General features: G+C 44.5%; 1 protein-coding gene across 5 annotated transcripts in view; it reads left to right on the top strand.

Moving 5' to 3' along the window:
• Positions 1-4423: 4423 nt before the first annotated feature.
• Positions 4424-14261, top strand: part of UNKL (unk like zinc finger) — a 147178-nt gene continuing 137340 nt past the window's right edge. Inside the window, exons 1-4 of one of the 5 annotated variants that reach the window (XM_075899985.2) lie at positions 4884-5023; positions 5520-5600; positions 6418-6524; positions 10485-10661. In XM_075899985.2, the coding sequence (XP_075756100.1) occupies positions 5544-5600; positions 6418-6524; positions 10485-10661 (341 nt within the window). In that variant the 5' untranslated portion in view covers positions 4884-5023; positions 5520-5543. Of the gene's footprint in view, positions 5024-5519; positions 5601-6314; positions 6525-10484; positions 10662-14261 lie in introns of all 5 variants that reach the window. The other 4 variants (XM_089769358.1, XM_089769357.1, XM_075899990.2 and 1 more) reach the window with 4 other exon arrangements.

Consider the following 14261-nt stretch of genomic DNA (forward strand, 5'->3'; position numbering starts at 1 on the left):
TTGAAAAGTTATTGCCCACCCCTAGTGTTAGGTCATGTGGAAATGTCTTCCATATGGCTCTTTTAATGCACTGTCAATGAGTTCAATAAATCTGTTTTCTACACTACAGAGCTAAACCAAACTATGGTAGAAATGAACTTTGTTGTCAATAGGAAAGATCCTTTTACAGTTAATGTAACAGACCAGTTCCATTTATGAAAATGAAAAAGCAATCCTCTTAATTGTGAAGAGCAAGCACCAGGGTGAATCTTAATTGCAAAATTAATCCTAATTTTTCAAGTTTTAAAATCATATCCTACTTTTCACTGCTGTCTAGAAAGCTTTTCCTAGCAAGAGAAGGAGCTGAAGCCCTACAGTTCTTTGGAATCTGTTTTCATTTAAAAACAAAATTAAGCTATCTTTTACAGTTGCAAAAAATATCTTTTAGCTGTGACTCAGATGCATAATGGATGCAAAATAGTTTTCCTGATCATGCAGCCAAACCTCTCTAAGGTTTCTACTCGCAGTTTTACTGAACAGTAAAGTAAACTTTATAGCCACTATATAAAATGCTGTTAGTTGTAGGGAAACAGGTAGAAACGGTGTTGGTCTAATTTAGATGTAGGAAAAATGTTCCCTACAAGAGGCTACTGACACCCCTCTTCTCCCAGAAAAAAAATTGCGACCCCCACACAGACTTGTGGGGAAGAGGGGGCAGAGGGCTTATGTTGTACTAATGTACTGCATGGGATCTTTTCGGGGGGACAAGGCAAAATGCCACATGGTAATACACAGGGCTCAACAAATAATGCAATCTACTCGCCCAGAAGAGCTGGGTTCGGCAAGTCCTGGTAATACATATGGCAATCAACACTTACAATATGCATATATTACACACACACACACAAGCACACTCCTTCGTCGTGTTATCAGTAGTTGCTTCCCTAACTGCATTGCCCAGGTGTTAGTGGGGGAGGTGTGGAGCTGGGCTTTTGCCATTCGGGATTGGTACTCCCATGCTGACAAGATGAAACCCAGGGTCCTCCTGCAAGATACCTTTAATTAATGGTAGCTTCCCACTCAGGCAAATCTATTATGTACATATGCAAAATCTGGGAGTCCTATGCATATGTTGTTAGTCGACTATGGTGCCTTCTGGGTGTTGTCTTAATGCTGCCACATTCATTTTCAGAGAGGATGCTTCCGAAAACAGGCACTTGCTCTGACTCCCAAAGCTTTCCATATATCTGATCTTTCAGTGAACCCACTTGACAGGTTTTATTGTCCTTGGATCTGGCTTCCATCCCCTCTCCAGCCAGTGCCACTGTCTGAAGGTGCTTGCCTTCCACACCTTATTCATTCAACAGGGCAAACAAGTAAAATGGGAGAGATCTATTGTGGTACAAAGACATTATCTTTACCTTACTTAGGGACTATTTTATGAAGTCTTAAGAACGTAAGAACAGCCATACTGGGTCAGACCAACAATCCGTCTAGCCCAGTATCCTGTCTGATTATAAGTGGCCAATACCAGATGCCCCAGAGGGAGAGAACACAACAGCTAGTCCTCACGTGATCCCTCTATTGTCACCCACCTCCAGAGAAACAGTCTAGGGCAGGGGTCTCCAACGTTTTTACACCCAAGATCACTTTTTAAATCTCAGAACAGGCAAAGATCTACCATCCCCCCCCTTCCTTGAAGCCCTGCCCTCTCTATCCTGTCCATCACTTGCTATCCCCAGCCCTTACTTACACACTCTGATAAACAGTTTATTTTTAAATTATGCGATATATAAAATTAAAATCACGTGTTTATAGTTATGAAATAAATGGTCTGTTTTTTATACATGCTATTTAAATCTAAAATGAAGCATTTCTAATTATACATTTTGTGGGGAGGGAGTTCTGGGGCTGGGGGCAGGGAAGAGGGTTCTGCAGCAGGGGACAGAGTTTCAGTGGGAACAGGTTTCTGCAGCTGGGGACAGGGTGCCAGTGGGGACAGAGTTCTGTGGCTGGGGACAGGGGAGTGGGGACAGAGTTCTGTAGCTGGGGAGTAGCGTGCCAGTGAAGGCAGAGAGTCCCCTGCATCTTCCTCCTCCCAGGATTCCATGTCTTCCCCCCCCCCCCCCCCCCCCCGAGGGAAACCAGTGTGCGCCTGCCCCAGGGTCCGACTCCCCTCCCCCGGCGCAGGGAAGCCCCGGGGCCGACCCCCCCCCCCTGCGCGTGCCTCCCCCGGGGCTGACTCACCCCTCCTGTACGGTGCAGGGAGCTGATGTTCCCTCCTGCAGTACACCCGGCAGAGCAGCTAGCGCAATTCCGGACCAGTTGATCGCAATCGACCTGTTGGTGACCATGGGTCTAGGGAGACCATTCCTACCCATCCTGGCTAATAGCCATTGATGGACCTAACCTCCAAGAATCTGTCTAGCTCATTTTGAACCCTGTTAAAGTCCTACTCTTCACCATATCCTCTGGCAAGGACTTCCAGAGGTTGGCTGCACGGACTGAAGGAAAAACTTTATTTTGTTTTAAAACTGCTGCCTATTAATTTCATTTGATGGCCCCTAGTTCCTAATTGCAGGAATAAATAAATATCTTTTCCTTATTCACTTTTTCCACACCAGTTATGATTTGATAGACCTCTATCCTATCCCCCCACCCCTTACTCTCCTCTTTTCTAAGCTGAAAAGTCCCAAGTCTTTTTAAGCTCTCTTTATATAGGACCTGTTCTAAACCCCTAATCATTTTTGTTGCTCTTTTTTGAACCTCTTCCAATGCCAATGTATCTTTTTTGAGCTGAGATGACCACATCTGTAGGCAGTATTCAAGATGTGAGCGTATCATGGTTTTATATAGAGGCAATAAGATATTTTGTCTTATTCTCTATCCTTTTTTTTAAAGATTCCTAACATTCTGTTTGCTTTCTTGACTGCTGCTGCACACTGAGTGGATGTTTTCAGAGAACTGTCGACAATGATATGAAGCTGGGAGGAGTTACAACTGCTTTGGAGGATAGGTTATAATTCAAAATGATCTGGACAAACTAGAGAAACGGCCTGAGGTAAATAGGATGAAGTTTAATAAGGACAAATGCAAAGTACTCCACTTAGGAAGGAACAATGAGTCTCTCACAGAATGGGAAGTGACTGTCTAGGAAGGAGTACTGCAGAAAGGGATCTAGAGGTTATAGGGGACCACAAGCTAAATATGAGTCAACAGTGTGACACTGTTGCAAAAAAAGCAAACATGATTCTGGGATGCATTAACAAGAGTGTTTTGAGCAAGATGTGAAATCATTCTTCGGGTCTACGCTGTACTGATTAGGCCTCCATTGGAGTATTGTGTCCAGTTCTGGGCACCACATTTCAAGAAAGATTTGGAGGAGGTCCAGAGAAGAGCAATAAACATGATTAAAGGTCTAGAGAACATGACCTATCAATGAAGACTGAAAGAACTGGGTTTGTTTAGTTGGGAAAGGAGAAGACACAGAGGGGCTATGATAGCAGTCTTCAGGTATCTAAAAGGGTATCACAAGGAGGAGGGAGAAAAATTGTTCTCCTTGGCCTCCGAGGCTAGAATAAGAAGCAATGGGCTTAAATTGCAGCAAGGGATGTTTAGGTTGGGTGTTAGGAAAAACTTCCTACCTGTCAAGATGGTTCAATACTTCAATAAATTACCTACAGAGGTTGTGGAATCTCCATTGCTAGAGATGTTTAAGAGAGGTTAGATAGACATTTATCAAGGATGGTCTAGACCAGTATTTCTGAAAGTGTTCTGTGGAATCACTCTCAAACACATTAACTGGCCGCCCCATTTTATTTACTGGCGCAGTGGCCACGGAGCCTCATGGCTCCCATTGGCTCCATTTCATCTTTTGCAGCCAAGGGGAGACGTGGGAAGCAGCATGGGCCAGGCCTATAAGCCTAGGCTTATTGGCTAATCTAGTTGAATACTAGCATTGCCCCCCCCCGCCCCCCCCCGCTTGCTGCCTCTGTATCAGGCAGCAAGAGGGGGAGCAGGAGCTGGTGCTAGCAAACTTAAAAGCTCATTTTCCCCTAGCACTGGCTCCTTAGCATGGGGGGAGAGGGCAGGGGAGGCTACTGTGAACAGCAAACCCTGGCTCACCATGGATAGAGGCTGCTTTATGGCAGCAGCCCCTTCCTGGGGTGGGCCCAGGTTCACTGTGGACTGAGGTTGCTGCTGGAGCAGCTCCTGTCCATGGAAAGAGGTGGTATCTGAGTGCCCAAATACCAAATATTGCATGAAGAATCCTCCATTTTCAATTAGCTGAATGCATTACTTTTTACACCAGAATATGCTGGGTGAAGGGTTTTTAAATAATTATTTTTGTTTTGCATTGGAAAAAAAGTCATGACTATTATGATTAGAGTTTATTAAAATATTTGCAAACAAAATTAAAATTGAGTCATCTATTCAATTGTCATTTTAGCGCAAAGAAAATGTGTATTGTTATACTGGCCCCACTTCTGAGGAACCTCCCTGACATTCTGGGCTGCTGCCTCTGTATCAGAGGCAGAAGTGCAGGGTGCCAGGCGGGAGCTGGTCTGTAAGGGCAGCCAGTTTAAAAACCACCTCCACTCACAGGATGGCAGCAGCCCCTGCCGGAGGGGGGTGCCTGGGCTCCCACAGCCAGTGTGACGGAACGGAACCAAGCTGCCTACCTAGCACACTGGCACTGCAGCAGGGGCAGGCCCCGGACGGTGCGGGCCTAGCGCTCCTTGTCGGGATTGCACCCCTCGTGCGAACGGCTAGGAAGCCTGTAGCGGGGCTCTGCAGAGAACGCGGCCGAGCAAGACGCCTCCCCCGGCCGGCAGGCCCCGACCCCCCGCGGCCTGGGGCTCCCGCCAGCAGGGAGCGGCTCGTCTCCCGGCTCCGCAGCGGGCGGGGCGAGGGGAGGCGGCTCCGGCCTGGCAGGCGCCTGCGCGGTGGCGCCGCTGGGCAAGATGCCGTCGGTTTCGAAAGCGGCTTGTCGAGGCGGCGGCTCCGGGGGGTCCCCGCAGACCGAGCAGCCGACGCACTACACGTAGGTACCGGCCCCCGGGCCCCAGGCCTGGCCCCGCGCCGGGCGGGCGCCCTAGGCCCTGAGGTAGCGGCGTGGCCTCGCCCCGGGCCTGCGGCCTCGGCCCGAGCGCCCCTGACGCGGCCTGCCCGGAGCCTCCCCGCCCCGCCCCGCCCCGCCGCGCGCTCAGCGGCTGAACATGTAGCCCGGGGCCCCAGAGAACGTGCCCTGAACGCCCCTCGCCCTCCCCGAGTTACCCGCAGCCGCTTTCTGCCGGGCCGAGGGGAGCAATGAAAGAGCTGCAGGTAACCCCCCGCCAGACCTCAGCCATTGGCCGAGTTACCCTGCCCGAGAGCCAAGCTCCTCCACCCGCCCGGGACCTTCCCTAGTGACTGTTTCTTTTCCATCACTCTTGCCTGCATTTTCTCCTCCCTGGGGTAATTAACCTTCCTCTTCTTCATTTCCTATGTTTTCCCTGTTCACTTCTACCCACCTTCCCTCTCCCACGTGTGCCCTGCAGACTACTGTACCAGTGTGAAGGGAAATGCAGTCTCTCCCCCATCGCTCATGTCTGTGTACCTATGATAGACTTCTATGCAATGTGAGTCTGTGTTTTGAGTTATTGGAATTAAGGAGCCTTTCTAACACAAAACCAATCTTTCTGTAGATAAGAAATTTGGCTGTAATATTTGATATAATAGGCAGCAGGTTTAAAACAAAAGGAAGTTTTTCTTCACTCACTGCACAGTCAGCCTGTGGTACTCCTTGCTAGAGGATGCGGTGAAGACTAGAACCTTAATAGGGTTCAAAAAAGAGCTACATAGATTCATAGAGGTTAAGTCCATCAATGGCTGTTAGCCAGGATGGTAGGAATGGTGTGTGTCCCTAGCCTCTGTTTCTCTGAAGGTGTGTGAGAGCAGAGGGATCACCTGAGGATTACCTGTTGTGATCCCTTCCTCTGGGGCCTCTGGTATTGGCCACTGTCAGCAGACAGGATATTGGGCTAGATGGACCTTTGGTCTGACCCAGAATGGCTGTTCTTATATTCTTTTATAAACATTATTATCTTAGGTGTGCAACATAGTATAATTTGCAGCAGTTACATTGTGAGCTTCAGAAATAATGCATTTTAATTAGAAATGGTCACATTTAATTTGTAGCTAAAGAGTAAAGAATAGAGAATATAATTTTACAAAGGATACATTTGTATACTGTCTCATGGGCTATACCTATTGAATTAATCAAGAGCCTTGTTAATGCTGTAATAAATGTGCCTCCGATAAGATGAACTTGTAACACAGTTTAATTTTTTTAGGTATCTAAAGGAATTTAGGACAGAGCAGTGCCCCCTATTCTTGCAGCACAAGTGTACCCAGCACAGACCATTTACCTGTTTTCATTGGCATTTCCTAAATCAGCGTCGACGTAGACCCATTCGAAGGCGTGATGGGACTTTTAACTACAGTCCAGATGTTTATTGTACAAAATATGATGAGACCACAGGCATCTGTCCAGATGGAGATGAGTAAGTTTTTTCCCCACAATCCATTTGGCTTTTGCAACATTATCAGTGACTTTATGTACAAATATGTTCTTTTGGTTAGAATGAAAATTATTGTTGATTTTGAGAGATGTCCCTAAGTGATTGCTCAGATATTTTGACCAGCATAGAATTATGGATTTAGAAAGAGGCAAAGGTTTTGCAGTCTAAGTGTGGGTTTTGTTGTTCTTAAACCATCCAAGACAGACTATTATCCAACCTCCTTTTGAAAGTCTCAACTGAAGGCACTTCCACAACCTCCCTAGGCAGTCTTGTTATTCTTATATTTAGGAAGCTTTTCCCCACTATTTAATCCAAGGAGGATTAATTTAAATCACACACACAAAAATAAAATAAAATAAAAAAAACCCCAGAAAACATTGATTTAAATCAAGTTTCCCACTGATACTACTTCACATTTCCTCCAACAGTGGTGCAAATCTGATCTCTAAAACATGTTAATTTATACCTGACTACTGTATTTTACAACATCGAAGAGGGTGTACTTTGTGTAAGTTTTGTAGATAACTTGATTTTTTATTAATTTAGGAAATAGTACATAATACTTTATATCTGTGTCAAGCTGCAGATGTAGCAGCAGTACATTAGGAATGGTAAGAACTGAATCATACACAAAGGCACAATAGCACTTATATTTTATTAAGCTAATTCTTAAATGTTACACAAATGTGTCAGATTTGCTATTGCAGCAATCTCCTGAGTTGCTGCCAGCAGCTGTCCTTAATTTTTTTAAATTTTTAAATGTTATTAACTCTAATAAGAGAAGTCCTCAGAACGCTACATTTACTGTGCCCTTAAAACTTATACAACTAGCTCTCATCTTCCCCACTCGCATTGTCATTTTGATGCAGATCTGGTTCTAAGTTACCAAAGCAGCTAAGACCGATTGTATTTAGACTGCACGTAATTGTGGAGTAAGCCCCGTTGAAAACAAGTATAGGATGGGGTTCCTTTGGAAAAGCTGAGTGATGCTGAAATAAAATAGGCAATAGACTTATGATATCATCATTATGGTCTGTGAGCATGATGTTCCAAAATAAGAGGCATGAATTTTGTAATATAAAATAAAATGATAGTGGCAACAAGCAACTCTAGATTTCTCTTACTGCAGCTTTCTGTACTTGGGGTAGGTCCTGGACCCATCATGAGCCAGGACTGAGCCAGGCTGCTGACTAGCCTGCTAAAACATTTACTGGCAAGGGCTTGAGGGGAGGGAAATGCGTGTAGTATATAGCATTAACCTAGAAGCTTTTGCTTATCGCTTAATCGATTACACTATTACATCCCTAATATGCAATGATTAATTTCATGATATATGAGGTAGTCTAAGTAGTGCTTGTATTTGGACAATTTCAGTTAACATAGAAACAATTTTCTCACAGTTTTTAAAAAAATTGAACAGTGAGGATGTAACATTGTTTAGTTTAAGCAAACCTTGTAATTGTATATCTTTTAATCCATGTCCTTCATTTCTTGGTGTCAGTTTTATTTTGAGGGATGAAGTTCTTTTTAGCTATGCCTATCAGTAGGATCTGACTATGGGTATTCTTAAACTTAGGTGTGTGCTTACAGGAGGGTTGTTAAAGGTTCACTAGCAAGCCTCAACTGAGCTGGAGCAGCTCCCCACCTGCCCTGGGTAGGGGGCTGCTCCGGCCCACTGGAGCAGCCCCTATCTTTGGCAGCCCTCCCTCCTCTTCCTTCCCCAACTGCAGATTACATGCTGGCTTCCCAGCAAAGCTACCTCCTTGGGAATGGTCTTGGCAGCAGTGCCTCCTTTCCGGGAGTGGGATTGGCAGCATCCCGTACTGGTCCTGTTCCCGGGGAGGTGGCTTTGCTGCCATCAGGGAATGCAAACTTGTATTCTGGGTTTCCCTGAAGTTCAAACTGCCATAGCTGGGACTGGATGATAGAGGATGGATCACTTATTCCCTCTAAACCATCTGGCATTGGCTACTGTCAGAGACAGGTTACTAGGCTAGCTGGACCATTGGTCTGAAATGATACGGATGGTTTTTGTGTTATAGGGTTGAATTGTCTGAGGATTTGTAAGTTTAATAGTTCAACAGTGTCTAATATTAAAATTTTGCATTTAATTGTCTCCTTTTTTAAAATAGAGAAACCAAGTTTATTGTACCTCAAAATGGGTGTAATAAGGACCTCAGTATTTCAATGCAATATTGAAATGTGCATGTGTCTGTAACTTAAACAGTTACACCAGCACTTTTTTCAAATGTTGATGCCTATCTTTAGACATTTAAAATTTATATTTAGGCATAATATGAATTTAGGTTCCTAGTTTCAGCATCATCTGTAGAAAATACTATTTAATAAAATACTACTATGTTTTCAATGTCCATTAGAAGATTTAATCAGTTTCTTAGATCTGTATTGAATGTAACAGGCAAACACATTTAAAGTTGTTGTCTTCAGACACTTAAAAAAAAAAAAAGAAGAAGCTTTTAAATTGTCTTTGACACTGGAATTTCTTTTTCTTACTTTCAGGTCAGAAGAAAAAATCTTTTTGAAACATTTGTTATAATATTGCTTGAGTTGTTAGAATATGAAAATTTAGAGATGACATATTCCTTTCTGTAGCAGTTACTGTGCTAAGCTTTTGTAGTCATAGGTTTTGTCAGTATTTCACAGTATGTGTACTAATTTGTACTGCAAATGTAATGTCTAAATTGCTTAGTTTATTAGATTGCAACCTTGTAAGTAGGTGATAGCTTAATATCTGCCATGTAAAATAAAATACAGATCTTGTTTAAAGCTATGTCATATCGGCTTACGCTTAAGCAAAACCTTACACTTATGTAACAAAATAGGGATTTTTGTACATAATTCAGGAAACGTGGAAAGTCAATAGCAGTTGCAGCTTTCTTTGTGTGTGTAATTTGATTTTTATGTTCCTGCTTAGTGGATATATAATAAGTGAGGTGCGGTATTATAAGAGCCTACTTCTTACTGACAGTTGTAAATGTGCTCCTTTTATTTCAAATGATAGAAGCATTTGCCTTTGGTACTGAATGCCTTGGGTTTGACCCCTGCTGCTGTGCATAGTATTGCATAGATATAACACATTTATTCATACTACATTGTTATGATTTTGGTGAAACCTGGTTATGGATTGACTTAAAACCCCATTGAGATTGATAGGTGTGAACGCAGCCTTTGATTTACATCACTGGAAGTTGGCCAGAGGCTTTTGACCGAGAGGGGTGTATGTGTATTTGAGAGGAATGACCACACAGAAACTTAAAGCAGAGATTATTTGGTGTGCTCTGTCTCTGATAGGAATGTAAAGAGATAACCATTTGCCTGGTAAACATTGTCTTACTGGCATGTTTACCTGGTTAACTGGGGGGAGGGAGGAGATGACAATTTTTTTTAAGCCCAAAGAGAGTTACCAAGACACAAAGTGTGAGGAAACTCTGATCTAAACTAACTCAGTGCTAAATGTGAACTGAAGTAATTTACTCCAAATAAAGTAATGTTCTTTTGTCTTTTTAAGGAAGTAACAAATCTTCTTATTTCTCTCAGTGTTCCAGTAAAGGATTGGACACTTCAGAGCAAACAGTTTTGGGGCATTCTGGTCTGTGAGTGGGTTGGGTGTTACCCTGGAAGTAGTAACCAAGACTGGTAGAGACCATTGTTAAGCTGTTATAGGCACAGCTGGGAGCAGAGCACTGAACTAGTCCACTCATGCTTAGGAAATTGCATGCTTGTCTACAGAGCATTTATGACATCCAGGGTTATAGGGCAGAGGTGAGACAACTTCTCACAGGTCTGAATTGCACTCCCAAAATGTCTCAAGTAAGATTTACAAGGAGGAAGGGGACACAAAATTGTTTGGTTGGTAGTTAAAACACAATCCTTTAAGCACAACACTGTGGTGCTCCATAATTGTTTCCTTCTATTATGTAGTTGTCCTTATCTGCATCGAACAACAGGGGATACAGAAAGGAAATATCATCTCAGATATTACAAGACTGGAACATGCATTCATGAAACAGATGCTCGGGGCCACTGTGTGAAGAATGGACTACATTGTGCCTTTGCTCATGGTCCTCATGACCTTAGACCACCAGTATATGATATAAGGTATCCTTTTATTTTTAACTTTCAGTCCTCCCTTTTCAGGAGACCATTGTCCTATAACATTCCACCTATAGATATTAACCATTTCTATCTCCACGTACAATTAACTTTCTGAGATTATCACTATAAAAACCTATATTAATGCAATATTAAGATTGCACATATAAATATAACGGGAAATTAAAATATTAACATATTTAGAGCAGCAAGTAACATATCCACATATGAAGGGACCTGTATTTAACTCACTTCAGACCGCACAAGGCTAGCTAATTTACCTTTTTGCCATGATGCTGTATTATATCTGCTGCTTGAAATCACAAAAATGGCCGTTTTGATACTGTTTTCCTATTTCTCATGTTGAGTTCATGATATTTTGCCTCTTTAGTACAGGTTGAACCTCTTTGGTCTGGGCACATGTGGTCTGGCAAGATCACAGATGTTGGTAGACCAGAGAGCTCTCATGGCAGAGGTTGCTGGCATCTGGAGTGGAAGCAGTTAATGAAAAGGAGTGTTACGGCCATTTTGGCCCCTAAATCTAAGGATGCTAAGCATCTTGATCTTTTCAGCTGTAAGGTTTTCTCTACAGGTGGGTTTGCTTCTTCGTATTGCCAACCAGAAGGTTATCCTGAGCCATTACAACTTTAATGCCTTGTCTGTCTTCCTCAAATTCCAGGACCAGCTTCCCTAGGACTCCTGTATTGAGTTTGCAGCCATCACCCAGGTTGGCAAAGTAGGCTCCTGCATCTGCATCTAGCACTCCTCGTGTGTTGGGGACTCAATGGCATGGGTTTTGGCCTCTGGTATTCCTATCAGGCTAGTGGCTCCTCCAGTCTTTGGACCTTCCCCTGGAGGTGCAGCAGACCATCTGGGATTGTGGTGTCCAACGTGCTAGCCACCAGCCACAGATGGCTATTTGGCCAAAGCTATCTCTTCACATCAATGTGCAGTTGACCTCCAGTGTGGCTCTTTGGCTGGTTGAGTATTGCTAGTTTGCTATAGTGCCTACTGCTTCAGAACTGGTTGAACTCCACAGATCTAGGACTTTTCCTTCAATGGGCTGGTCCATTTTGCAGACAAAACCAACTCTTGCCTCCACAGCCTCAAAGACTCATCTAATACCATGAAATCTTTGGTATGAACATTTCAGCTAACCAAACGAAGACTTTTAAGCCTCCACCTCCGCCAAGGCCCTTCCCGTCCACACTCAGGACCAATGTTCTCTCTAATTTTTTCCAACCATGGGTAGCATAAATTTTGTTACGTGCACCAAGGAAAATGCAGATGTGCATCACAAATAGAAAAACATGCTATTGGCTTTGGGTGTCTGTGGGCGCTGTACTAATCAGCTGAGCAGCACCTGAATCTCTCCTGGGTGGCTGCCTAAGTACTTACAGGGAACACTGCCTAGAACCGATTTTTTCATGTCAGTGACTTTGCTACTTCTGTCGCAAGCCATTTGGATCACAGTCCGGTAACAACCAGAGCCAGTCCAAGCCTCCCTCTGGATCCAAGCTGGTCTTTTGAAGGTGTGCTCAAGGCTGAATTACTGATGCAGCCAGATTCTTTCCACTTCTGAGACAGACTATTCTATTTCCACTGTGCCTGGTCTGGAATCACCTTAGACTATTGAGTCTTCAGGACAGTGAAGAAGGGGCTATTCAACCACCCCATCCCTCCACAGGGACCCTTCTCATGAGCAACTCCTGATGCACGAGGTTCAGATGCCCTTCCACCAATGCACCCCTCCACCCATCCCTCTTCATGGAGCCTTCTCATGAGCAACTCCTTGCCCTTCCACCACCCCATCCCTCATCCCTCTTCAGAGACCCTTCTCGTGAGTAACTCCTGATGTAGGAGGTTCAGATGCTTCTCAGCCTGGGGTGGTGGAGAAGGTTTCTCAGGGATTCAGAGGCAGGAATTTCAGTTCCCTTTACTTCCTTGTCCCCAAGGCAAAAGGGGAGCTTTGGCCCATCCTGGGCTTAAGGGAGCTCAATAAATTTGTGGTCAACCACAAGTTCAGGATGGTGTCCGTGAGGTCCATCATCCTCTCCCTGGATCCAGGAGATTGTTATATTGGCCTCGATCTGAAGGATACATATTTCTAAACTTAAAAAACAACACTGGTCTGGTAGCACTTTATAGACTAACAAAACGTGTAGATGGTATCATGAGCTTTTGTGTGCACAGCCCACTTCTTCAGATGACTCCAGTTGTTTTTAAAGTGTATCCTGTACAGACTATCTGAAGTATTGTGTCCAGTTCTGGGCCCCCAATTACAAGAAGGATGTGGATGCATTGGAGAGGGTCCAGCGGAGGGCAACCAAAACGGTTAGGGGGCTGGAATATATGACCTACGAGGAGAGGCTGAGGGATTTGAGTCTATTTAGTCTGCAGAAGAGAAGAGTGAGGGGGGATTTGATAGCAGCCTTCAGCTTCCTGAAGGGAGGTTCCAAAGAGGCTGGAGAGAGGCTGTTCTCAGTAGTGACAGATGGCAGAACAAGGAGCAATGGTCTCAAGTTGCGGTGGGAGAGGTCTAGGTTGGATATTAGGAAAAACTATTTCACTAGAAGGGTGGTGAAGCACTGGTATGGGTTACCTAGGGAAGTAGTGGAGTCTCCATCCCTAGAGATTTTTAAGTCTCGGCTTGACAAAGCCCTGGCTGGGTTGATGTAATTGTGATTTGATCCTGCCTAGGGCAAGGGGCTGGACTTGATGGCCTTCTAAGGTCTCTTCCAGCTCTATGGTTTTAGGATTCTACGGCTAACTTGGCTACCCCCTGAAGCTTCTGAACATATTTCTAAGTTATCATCACATCTTTGCACTGACCCTACTTCCATTTCCTGATGGGCAACCATCATTTCCAGTGTATTGCTCTTCCCTTTGGACATGCGATGGCACTCAGAGTGTTTACCAAGTGCATGGCAGTAGCAGGGACTTTCCTATAATGGCAGGGAATTCAGGTCTTTCCCTATATCAATGACTGGCTCCTGCAGGATTGTTCACGCCACTAGCTGGAAAGTTACATCACCTTCACCATAGACTTCACTCTGTATCATCTTTGTTTGGGCTCCGTCCTGCACAGTTGACTCTGGGTATGTCTACACTACCCTCCTAATTCGAACTAGGAGGGTAATGTAGGCATACCGCACTTGCAAATGAAGCCCGGGATTTGAATTTCCCGGGCTTCATTTGCATGAAGCCGGCCGGCGCCATTTTTAAATGCCGGCAGTTCGAACCCCGTGCCGCACGGCTACACGCGGCACGGAGTAGCTAGTTCGGATTAAGCTTCCTAATCCGAACTAGCTGTACTCGTGGAATGAGGAGTACAGCTAGTTCGGATTAGGAAGCCTAATCCGAACTAGCTACTCCGTGCCGCGTGTAGCCGCGCGGCACGGGGTTCGAACTGCCGGCATTTAAAAATGGCGCCGTCCGGCTTCATGCAAATGAAGCCCGGGAAATTCAAATCCCGGGCTTCATTTGCAAGTGCGGTATGCCTACATTACCCTCCTAGTTCGAATTAGGAGGGTAGTGTAGACATACCCTCAGATACCTATTCAAAGGATCAAGTTTATCAGAGCAGTGCTTGATGCCACCAACATG

This window comes from Pelodiscus sinensis, chromosome 15, assembly GCF_052426305.1.
Source record: "Pelodiscus sinensis isolate ZL-2025 chromosome 15, ASM5242630v1, whole genome shotgun sequence".
Classification (NCBI taxonomy): Eukaryota; Metazoa; Chordata; order Testudines; family Trionychidae; genus Pelodiscus; species Pelodiscus sinensis.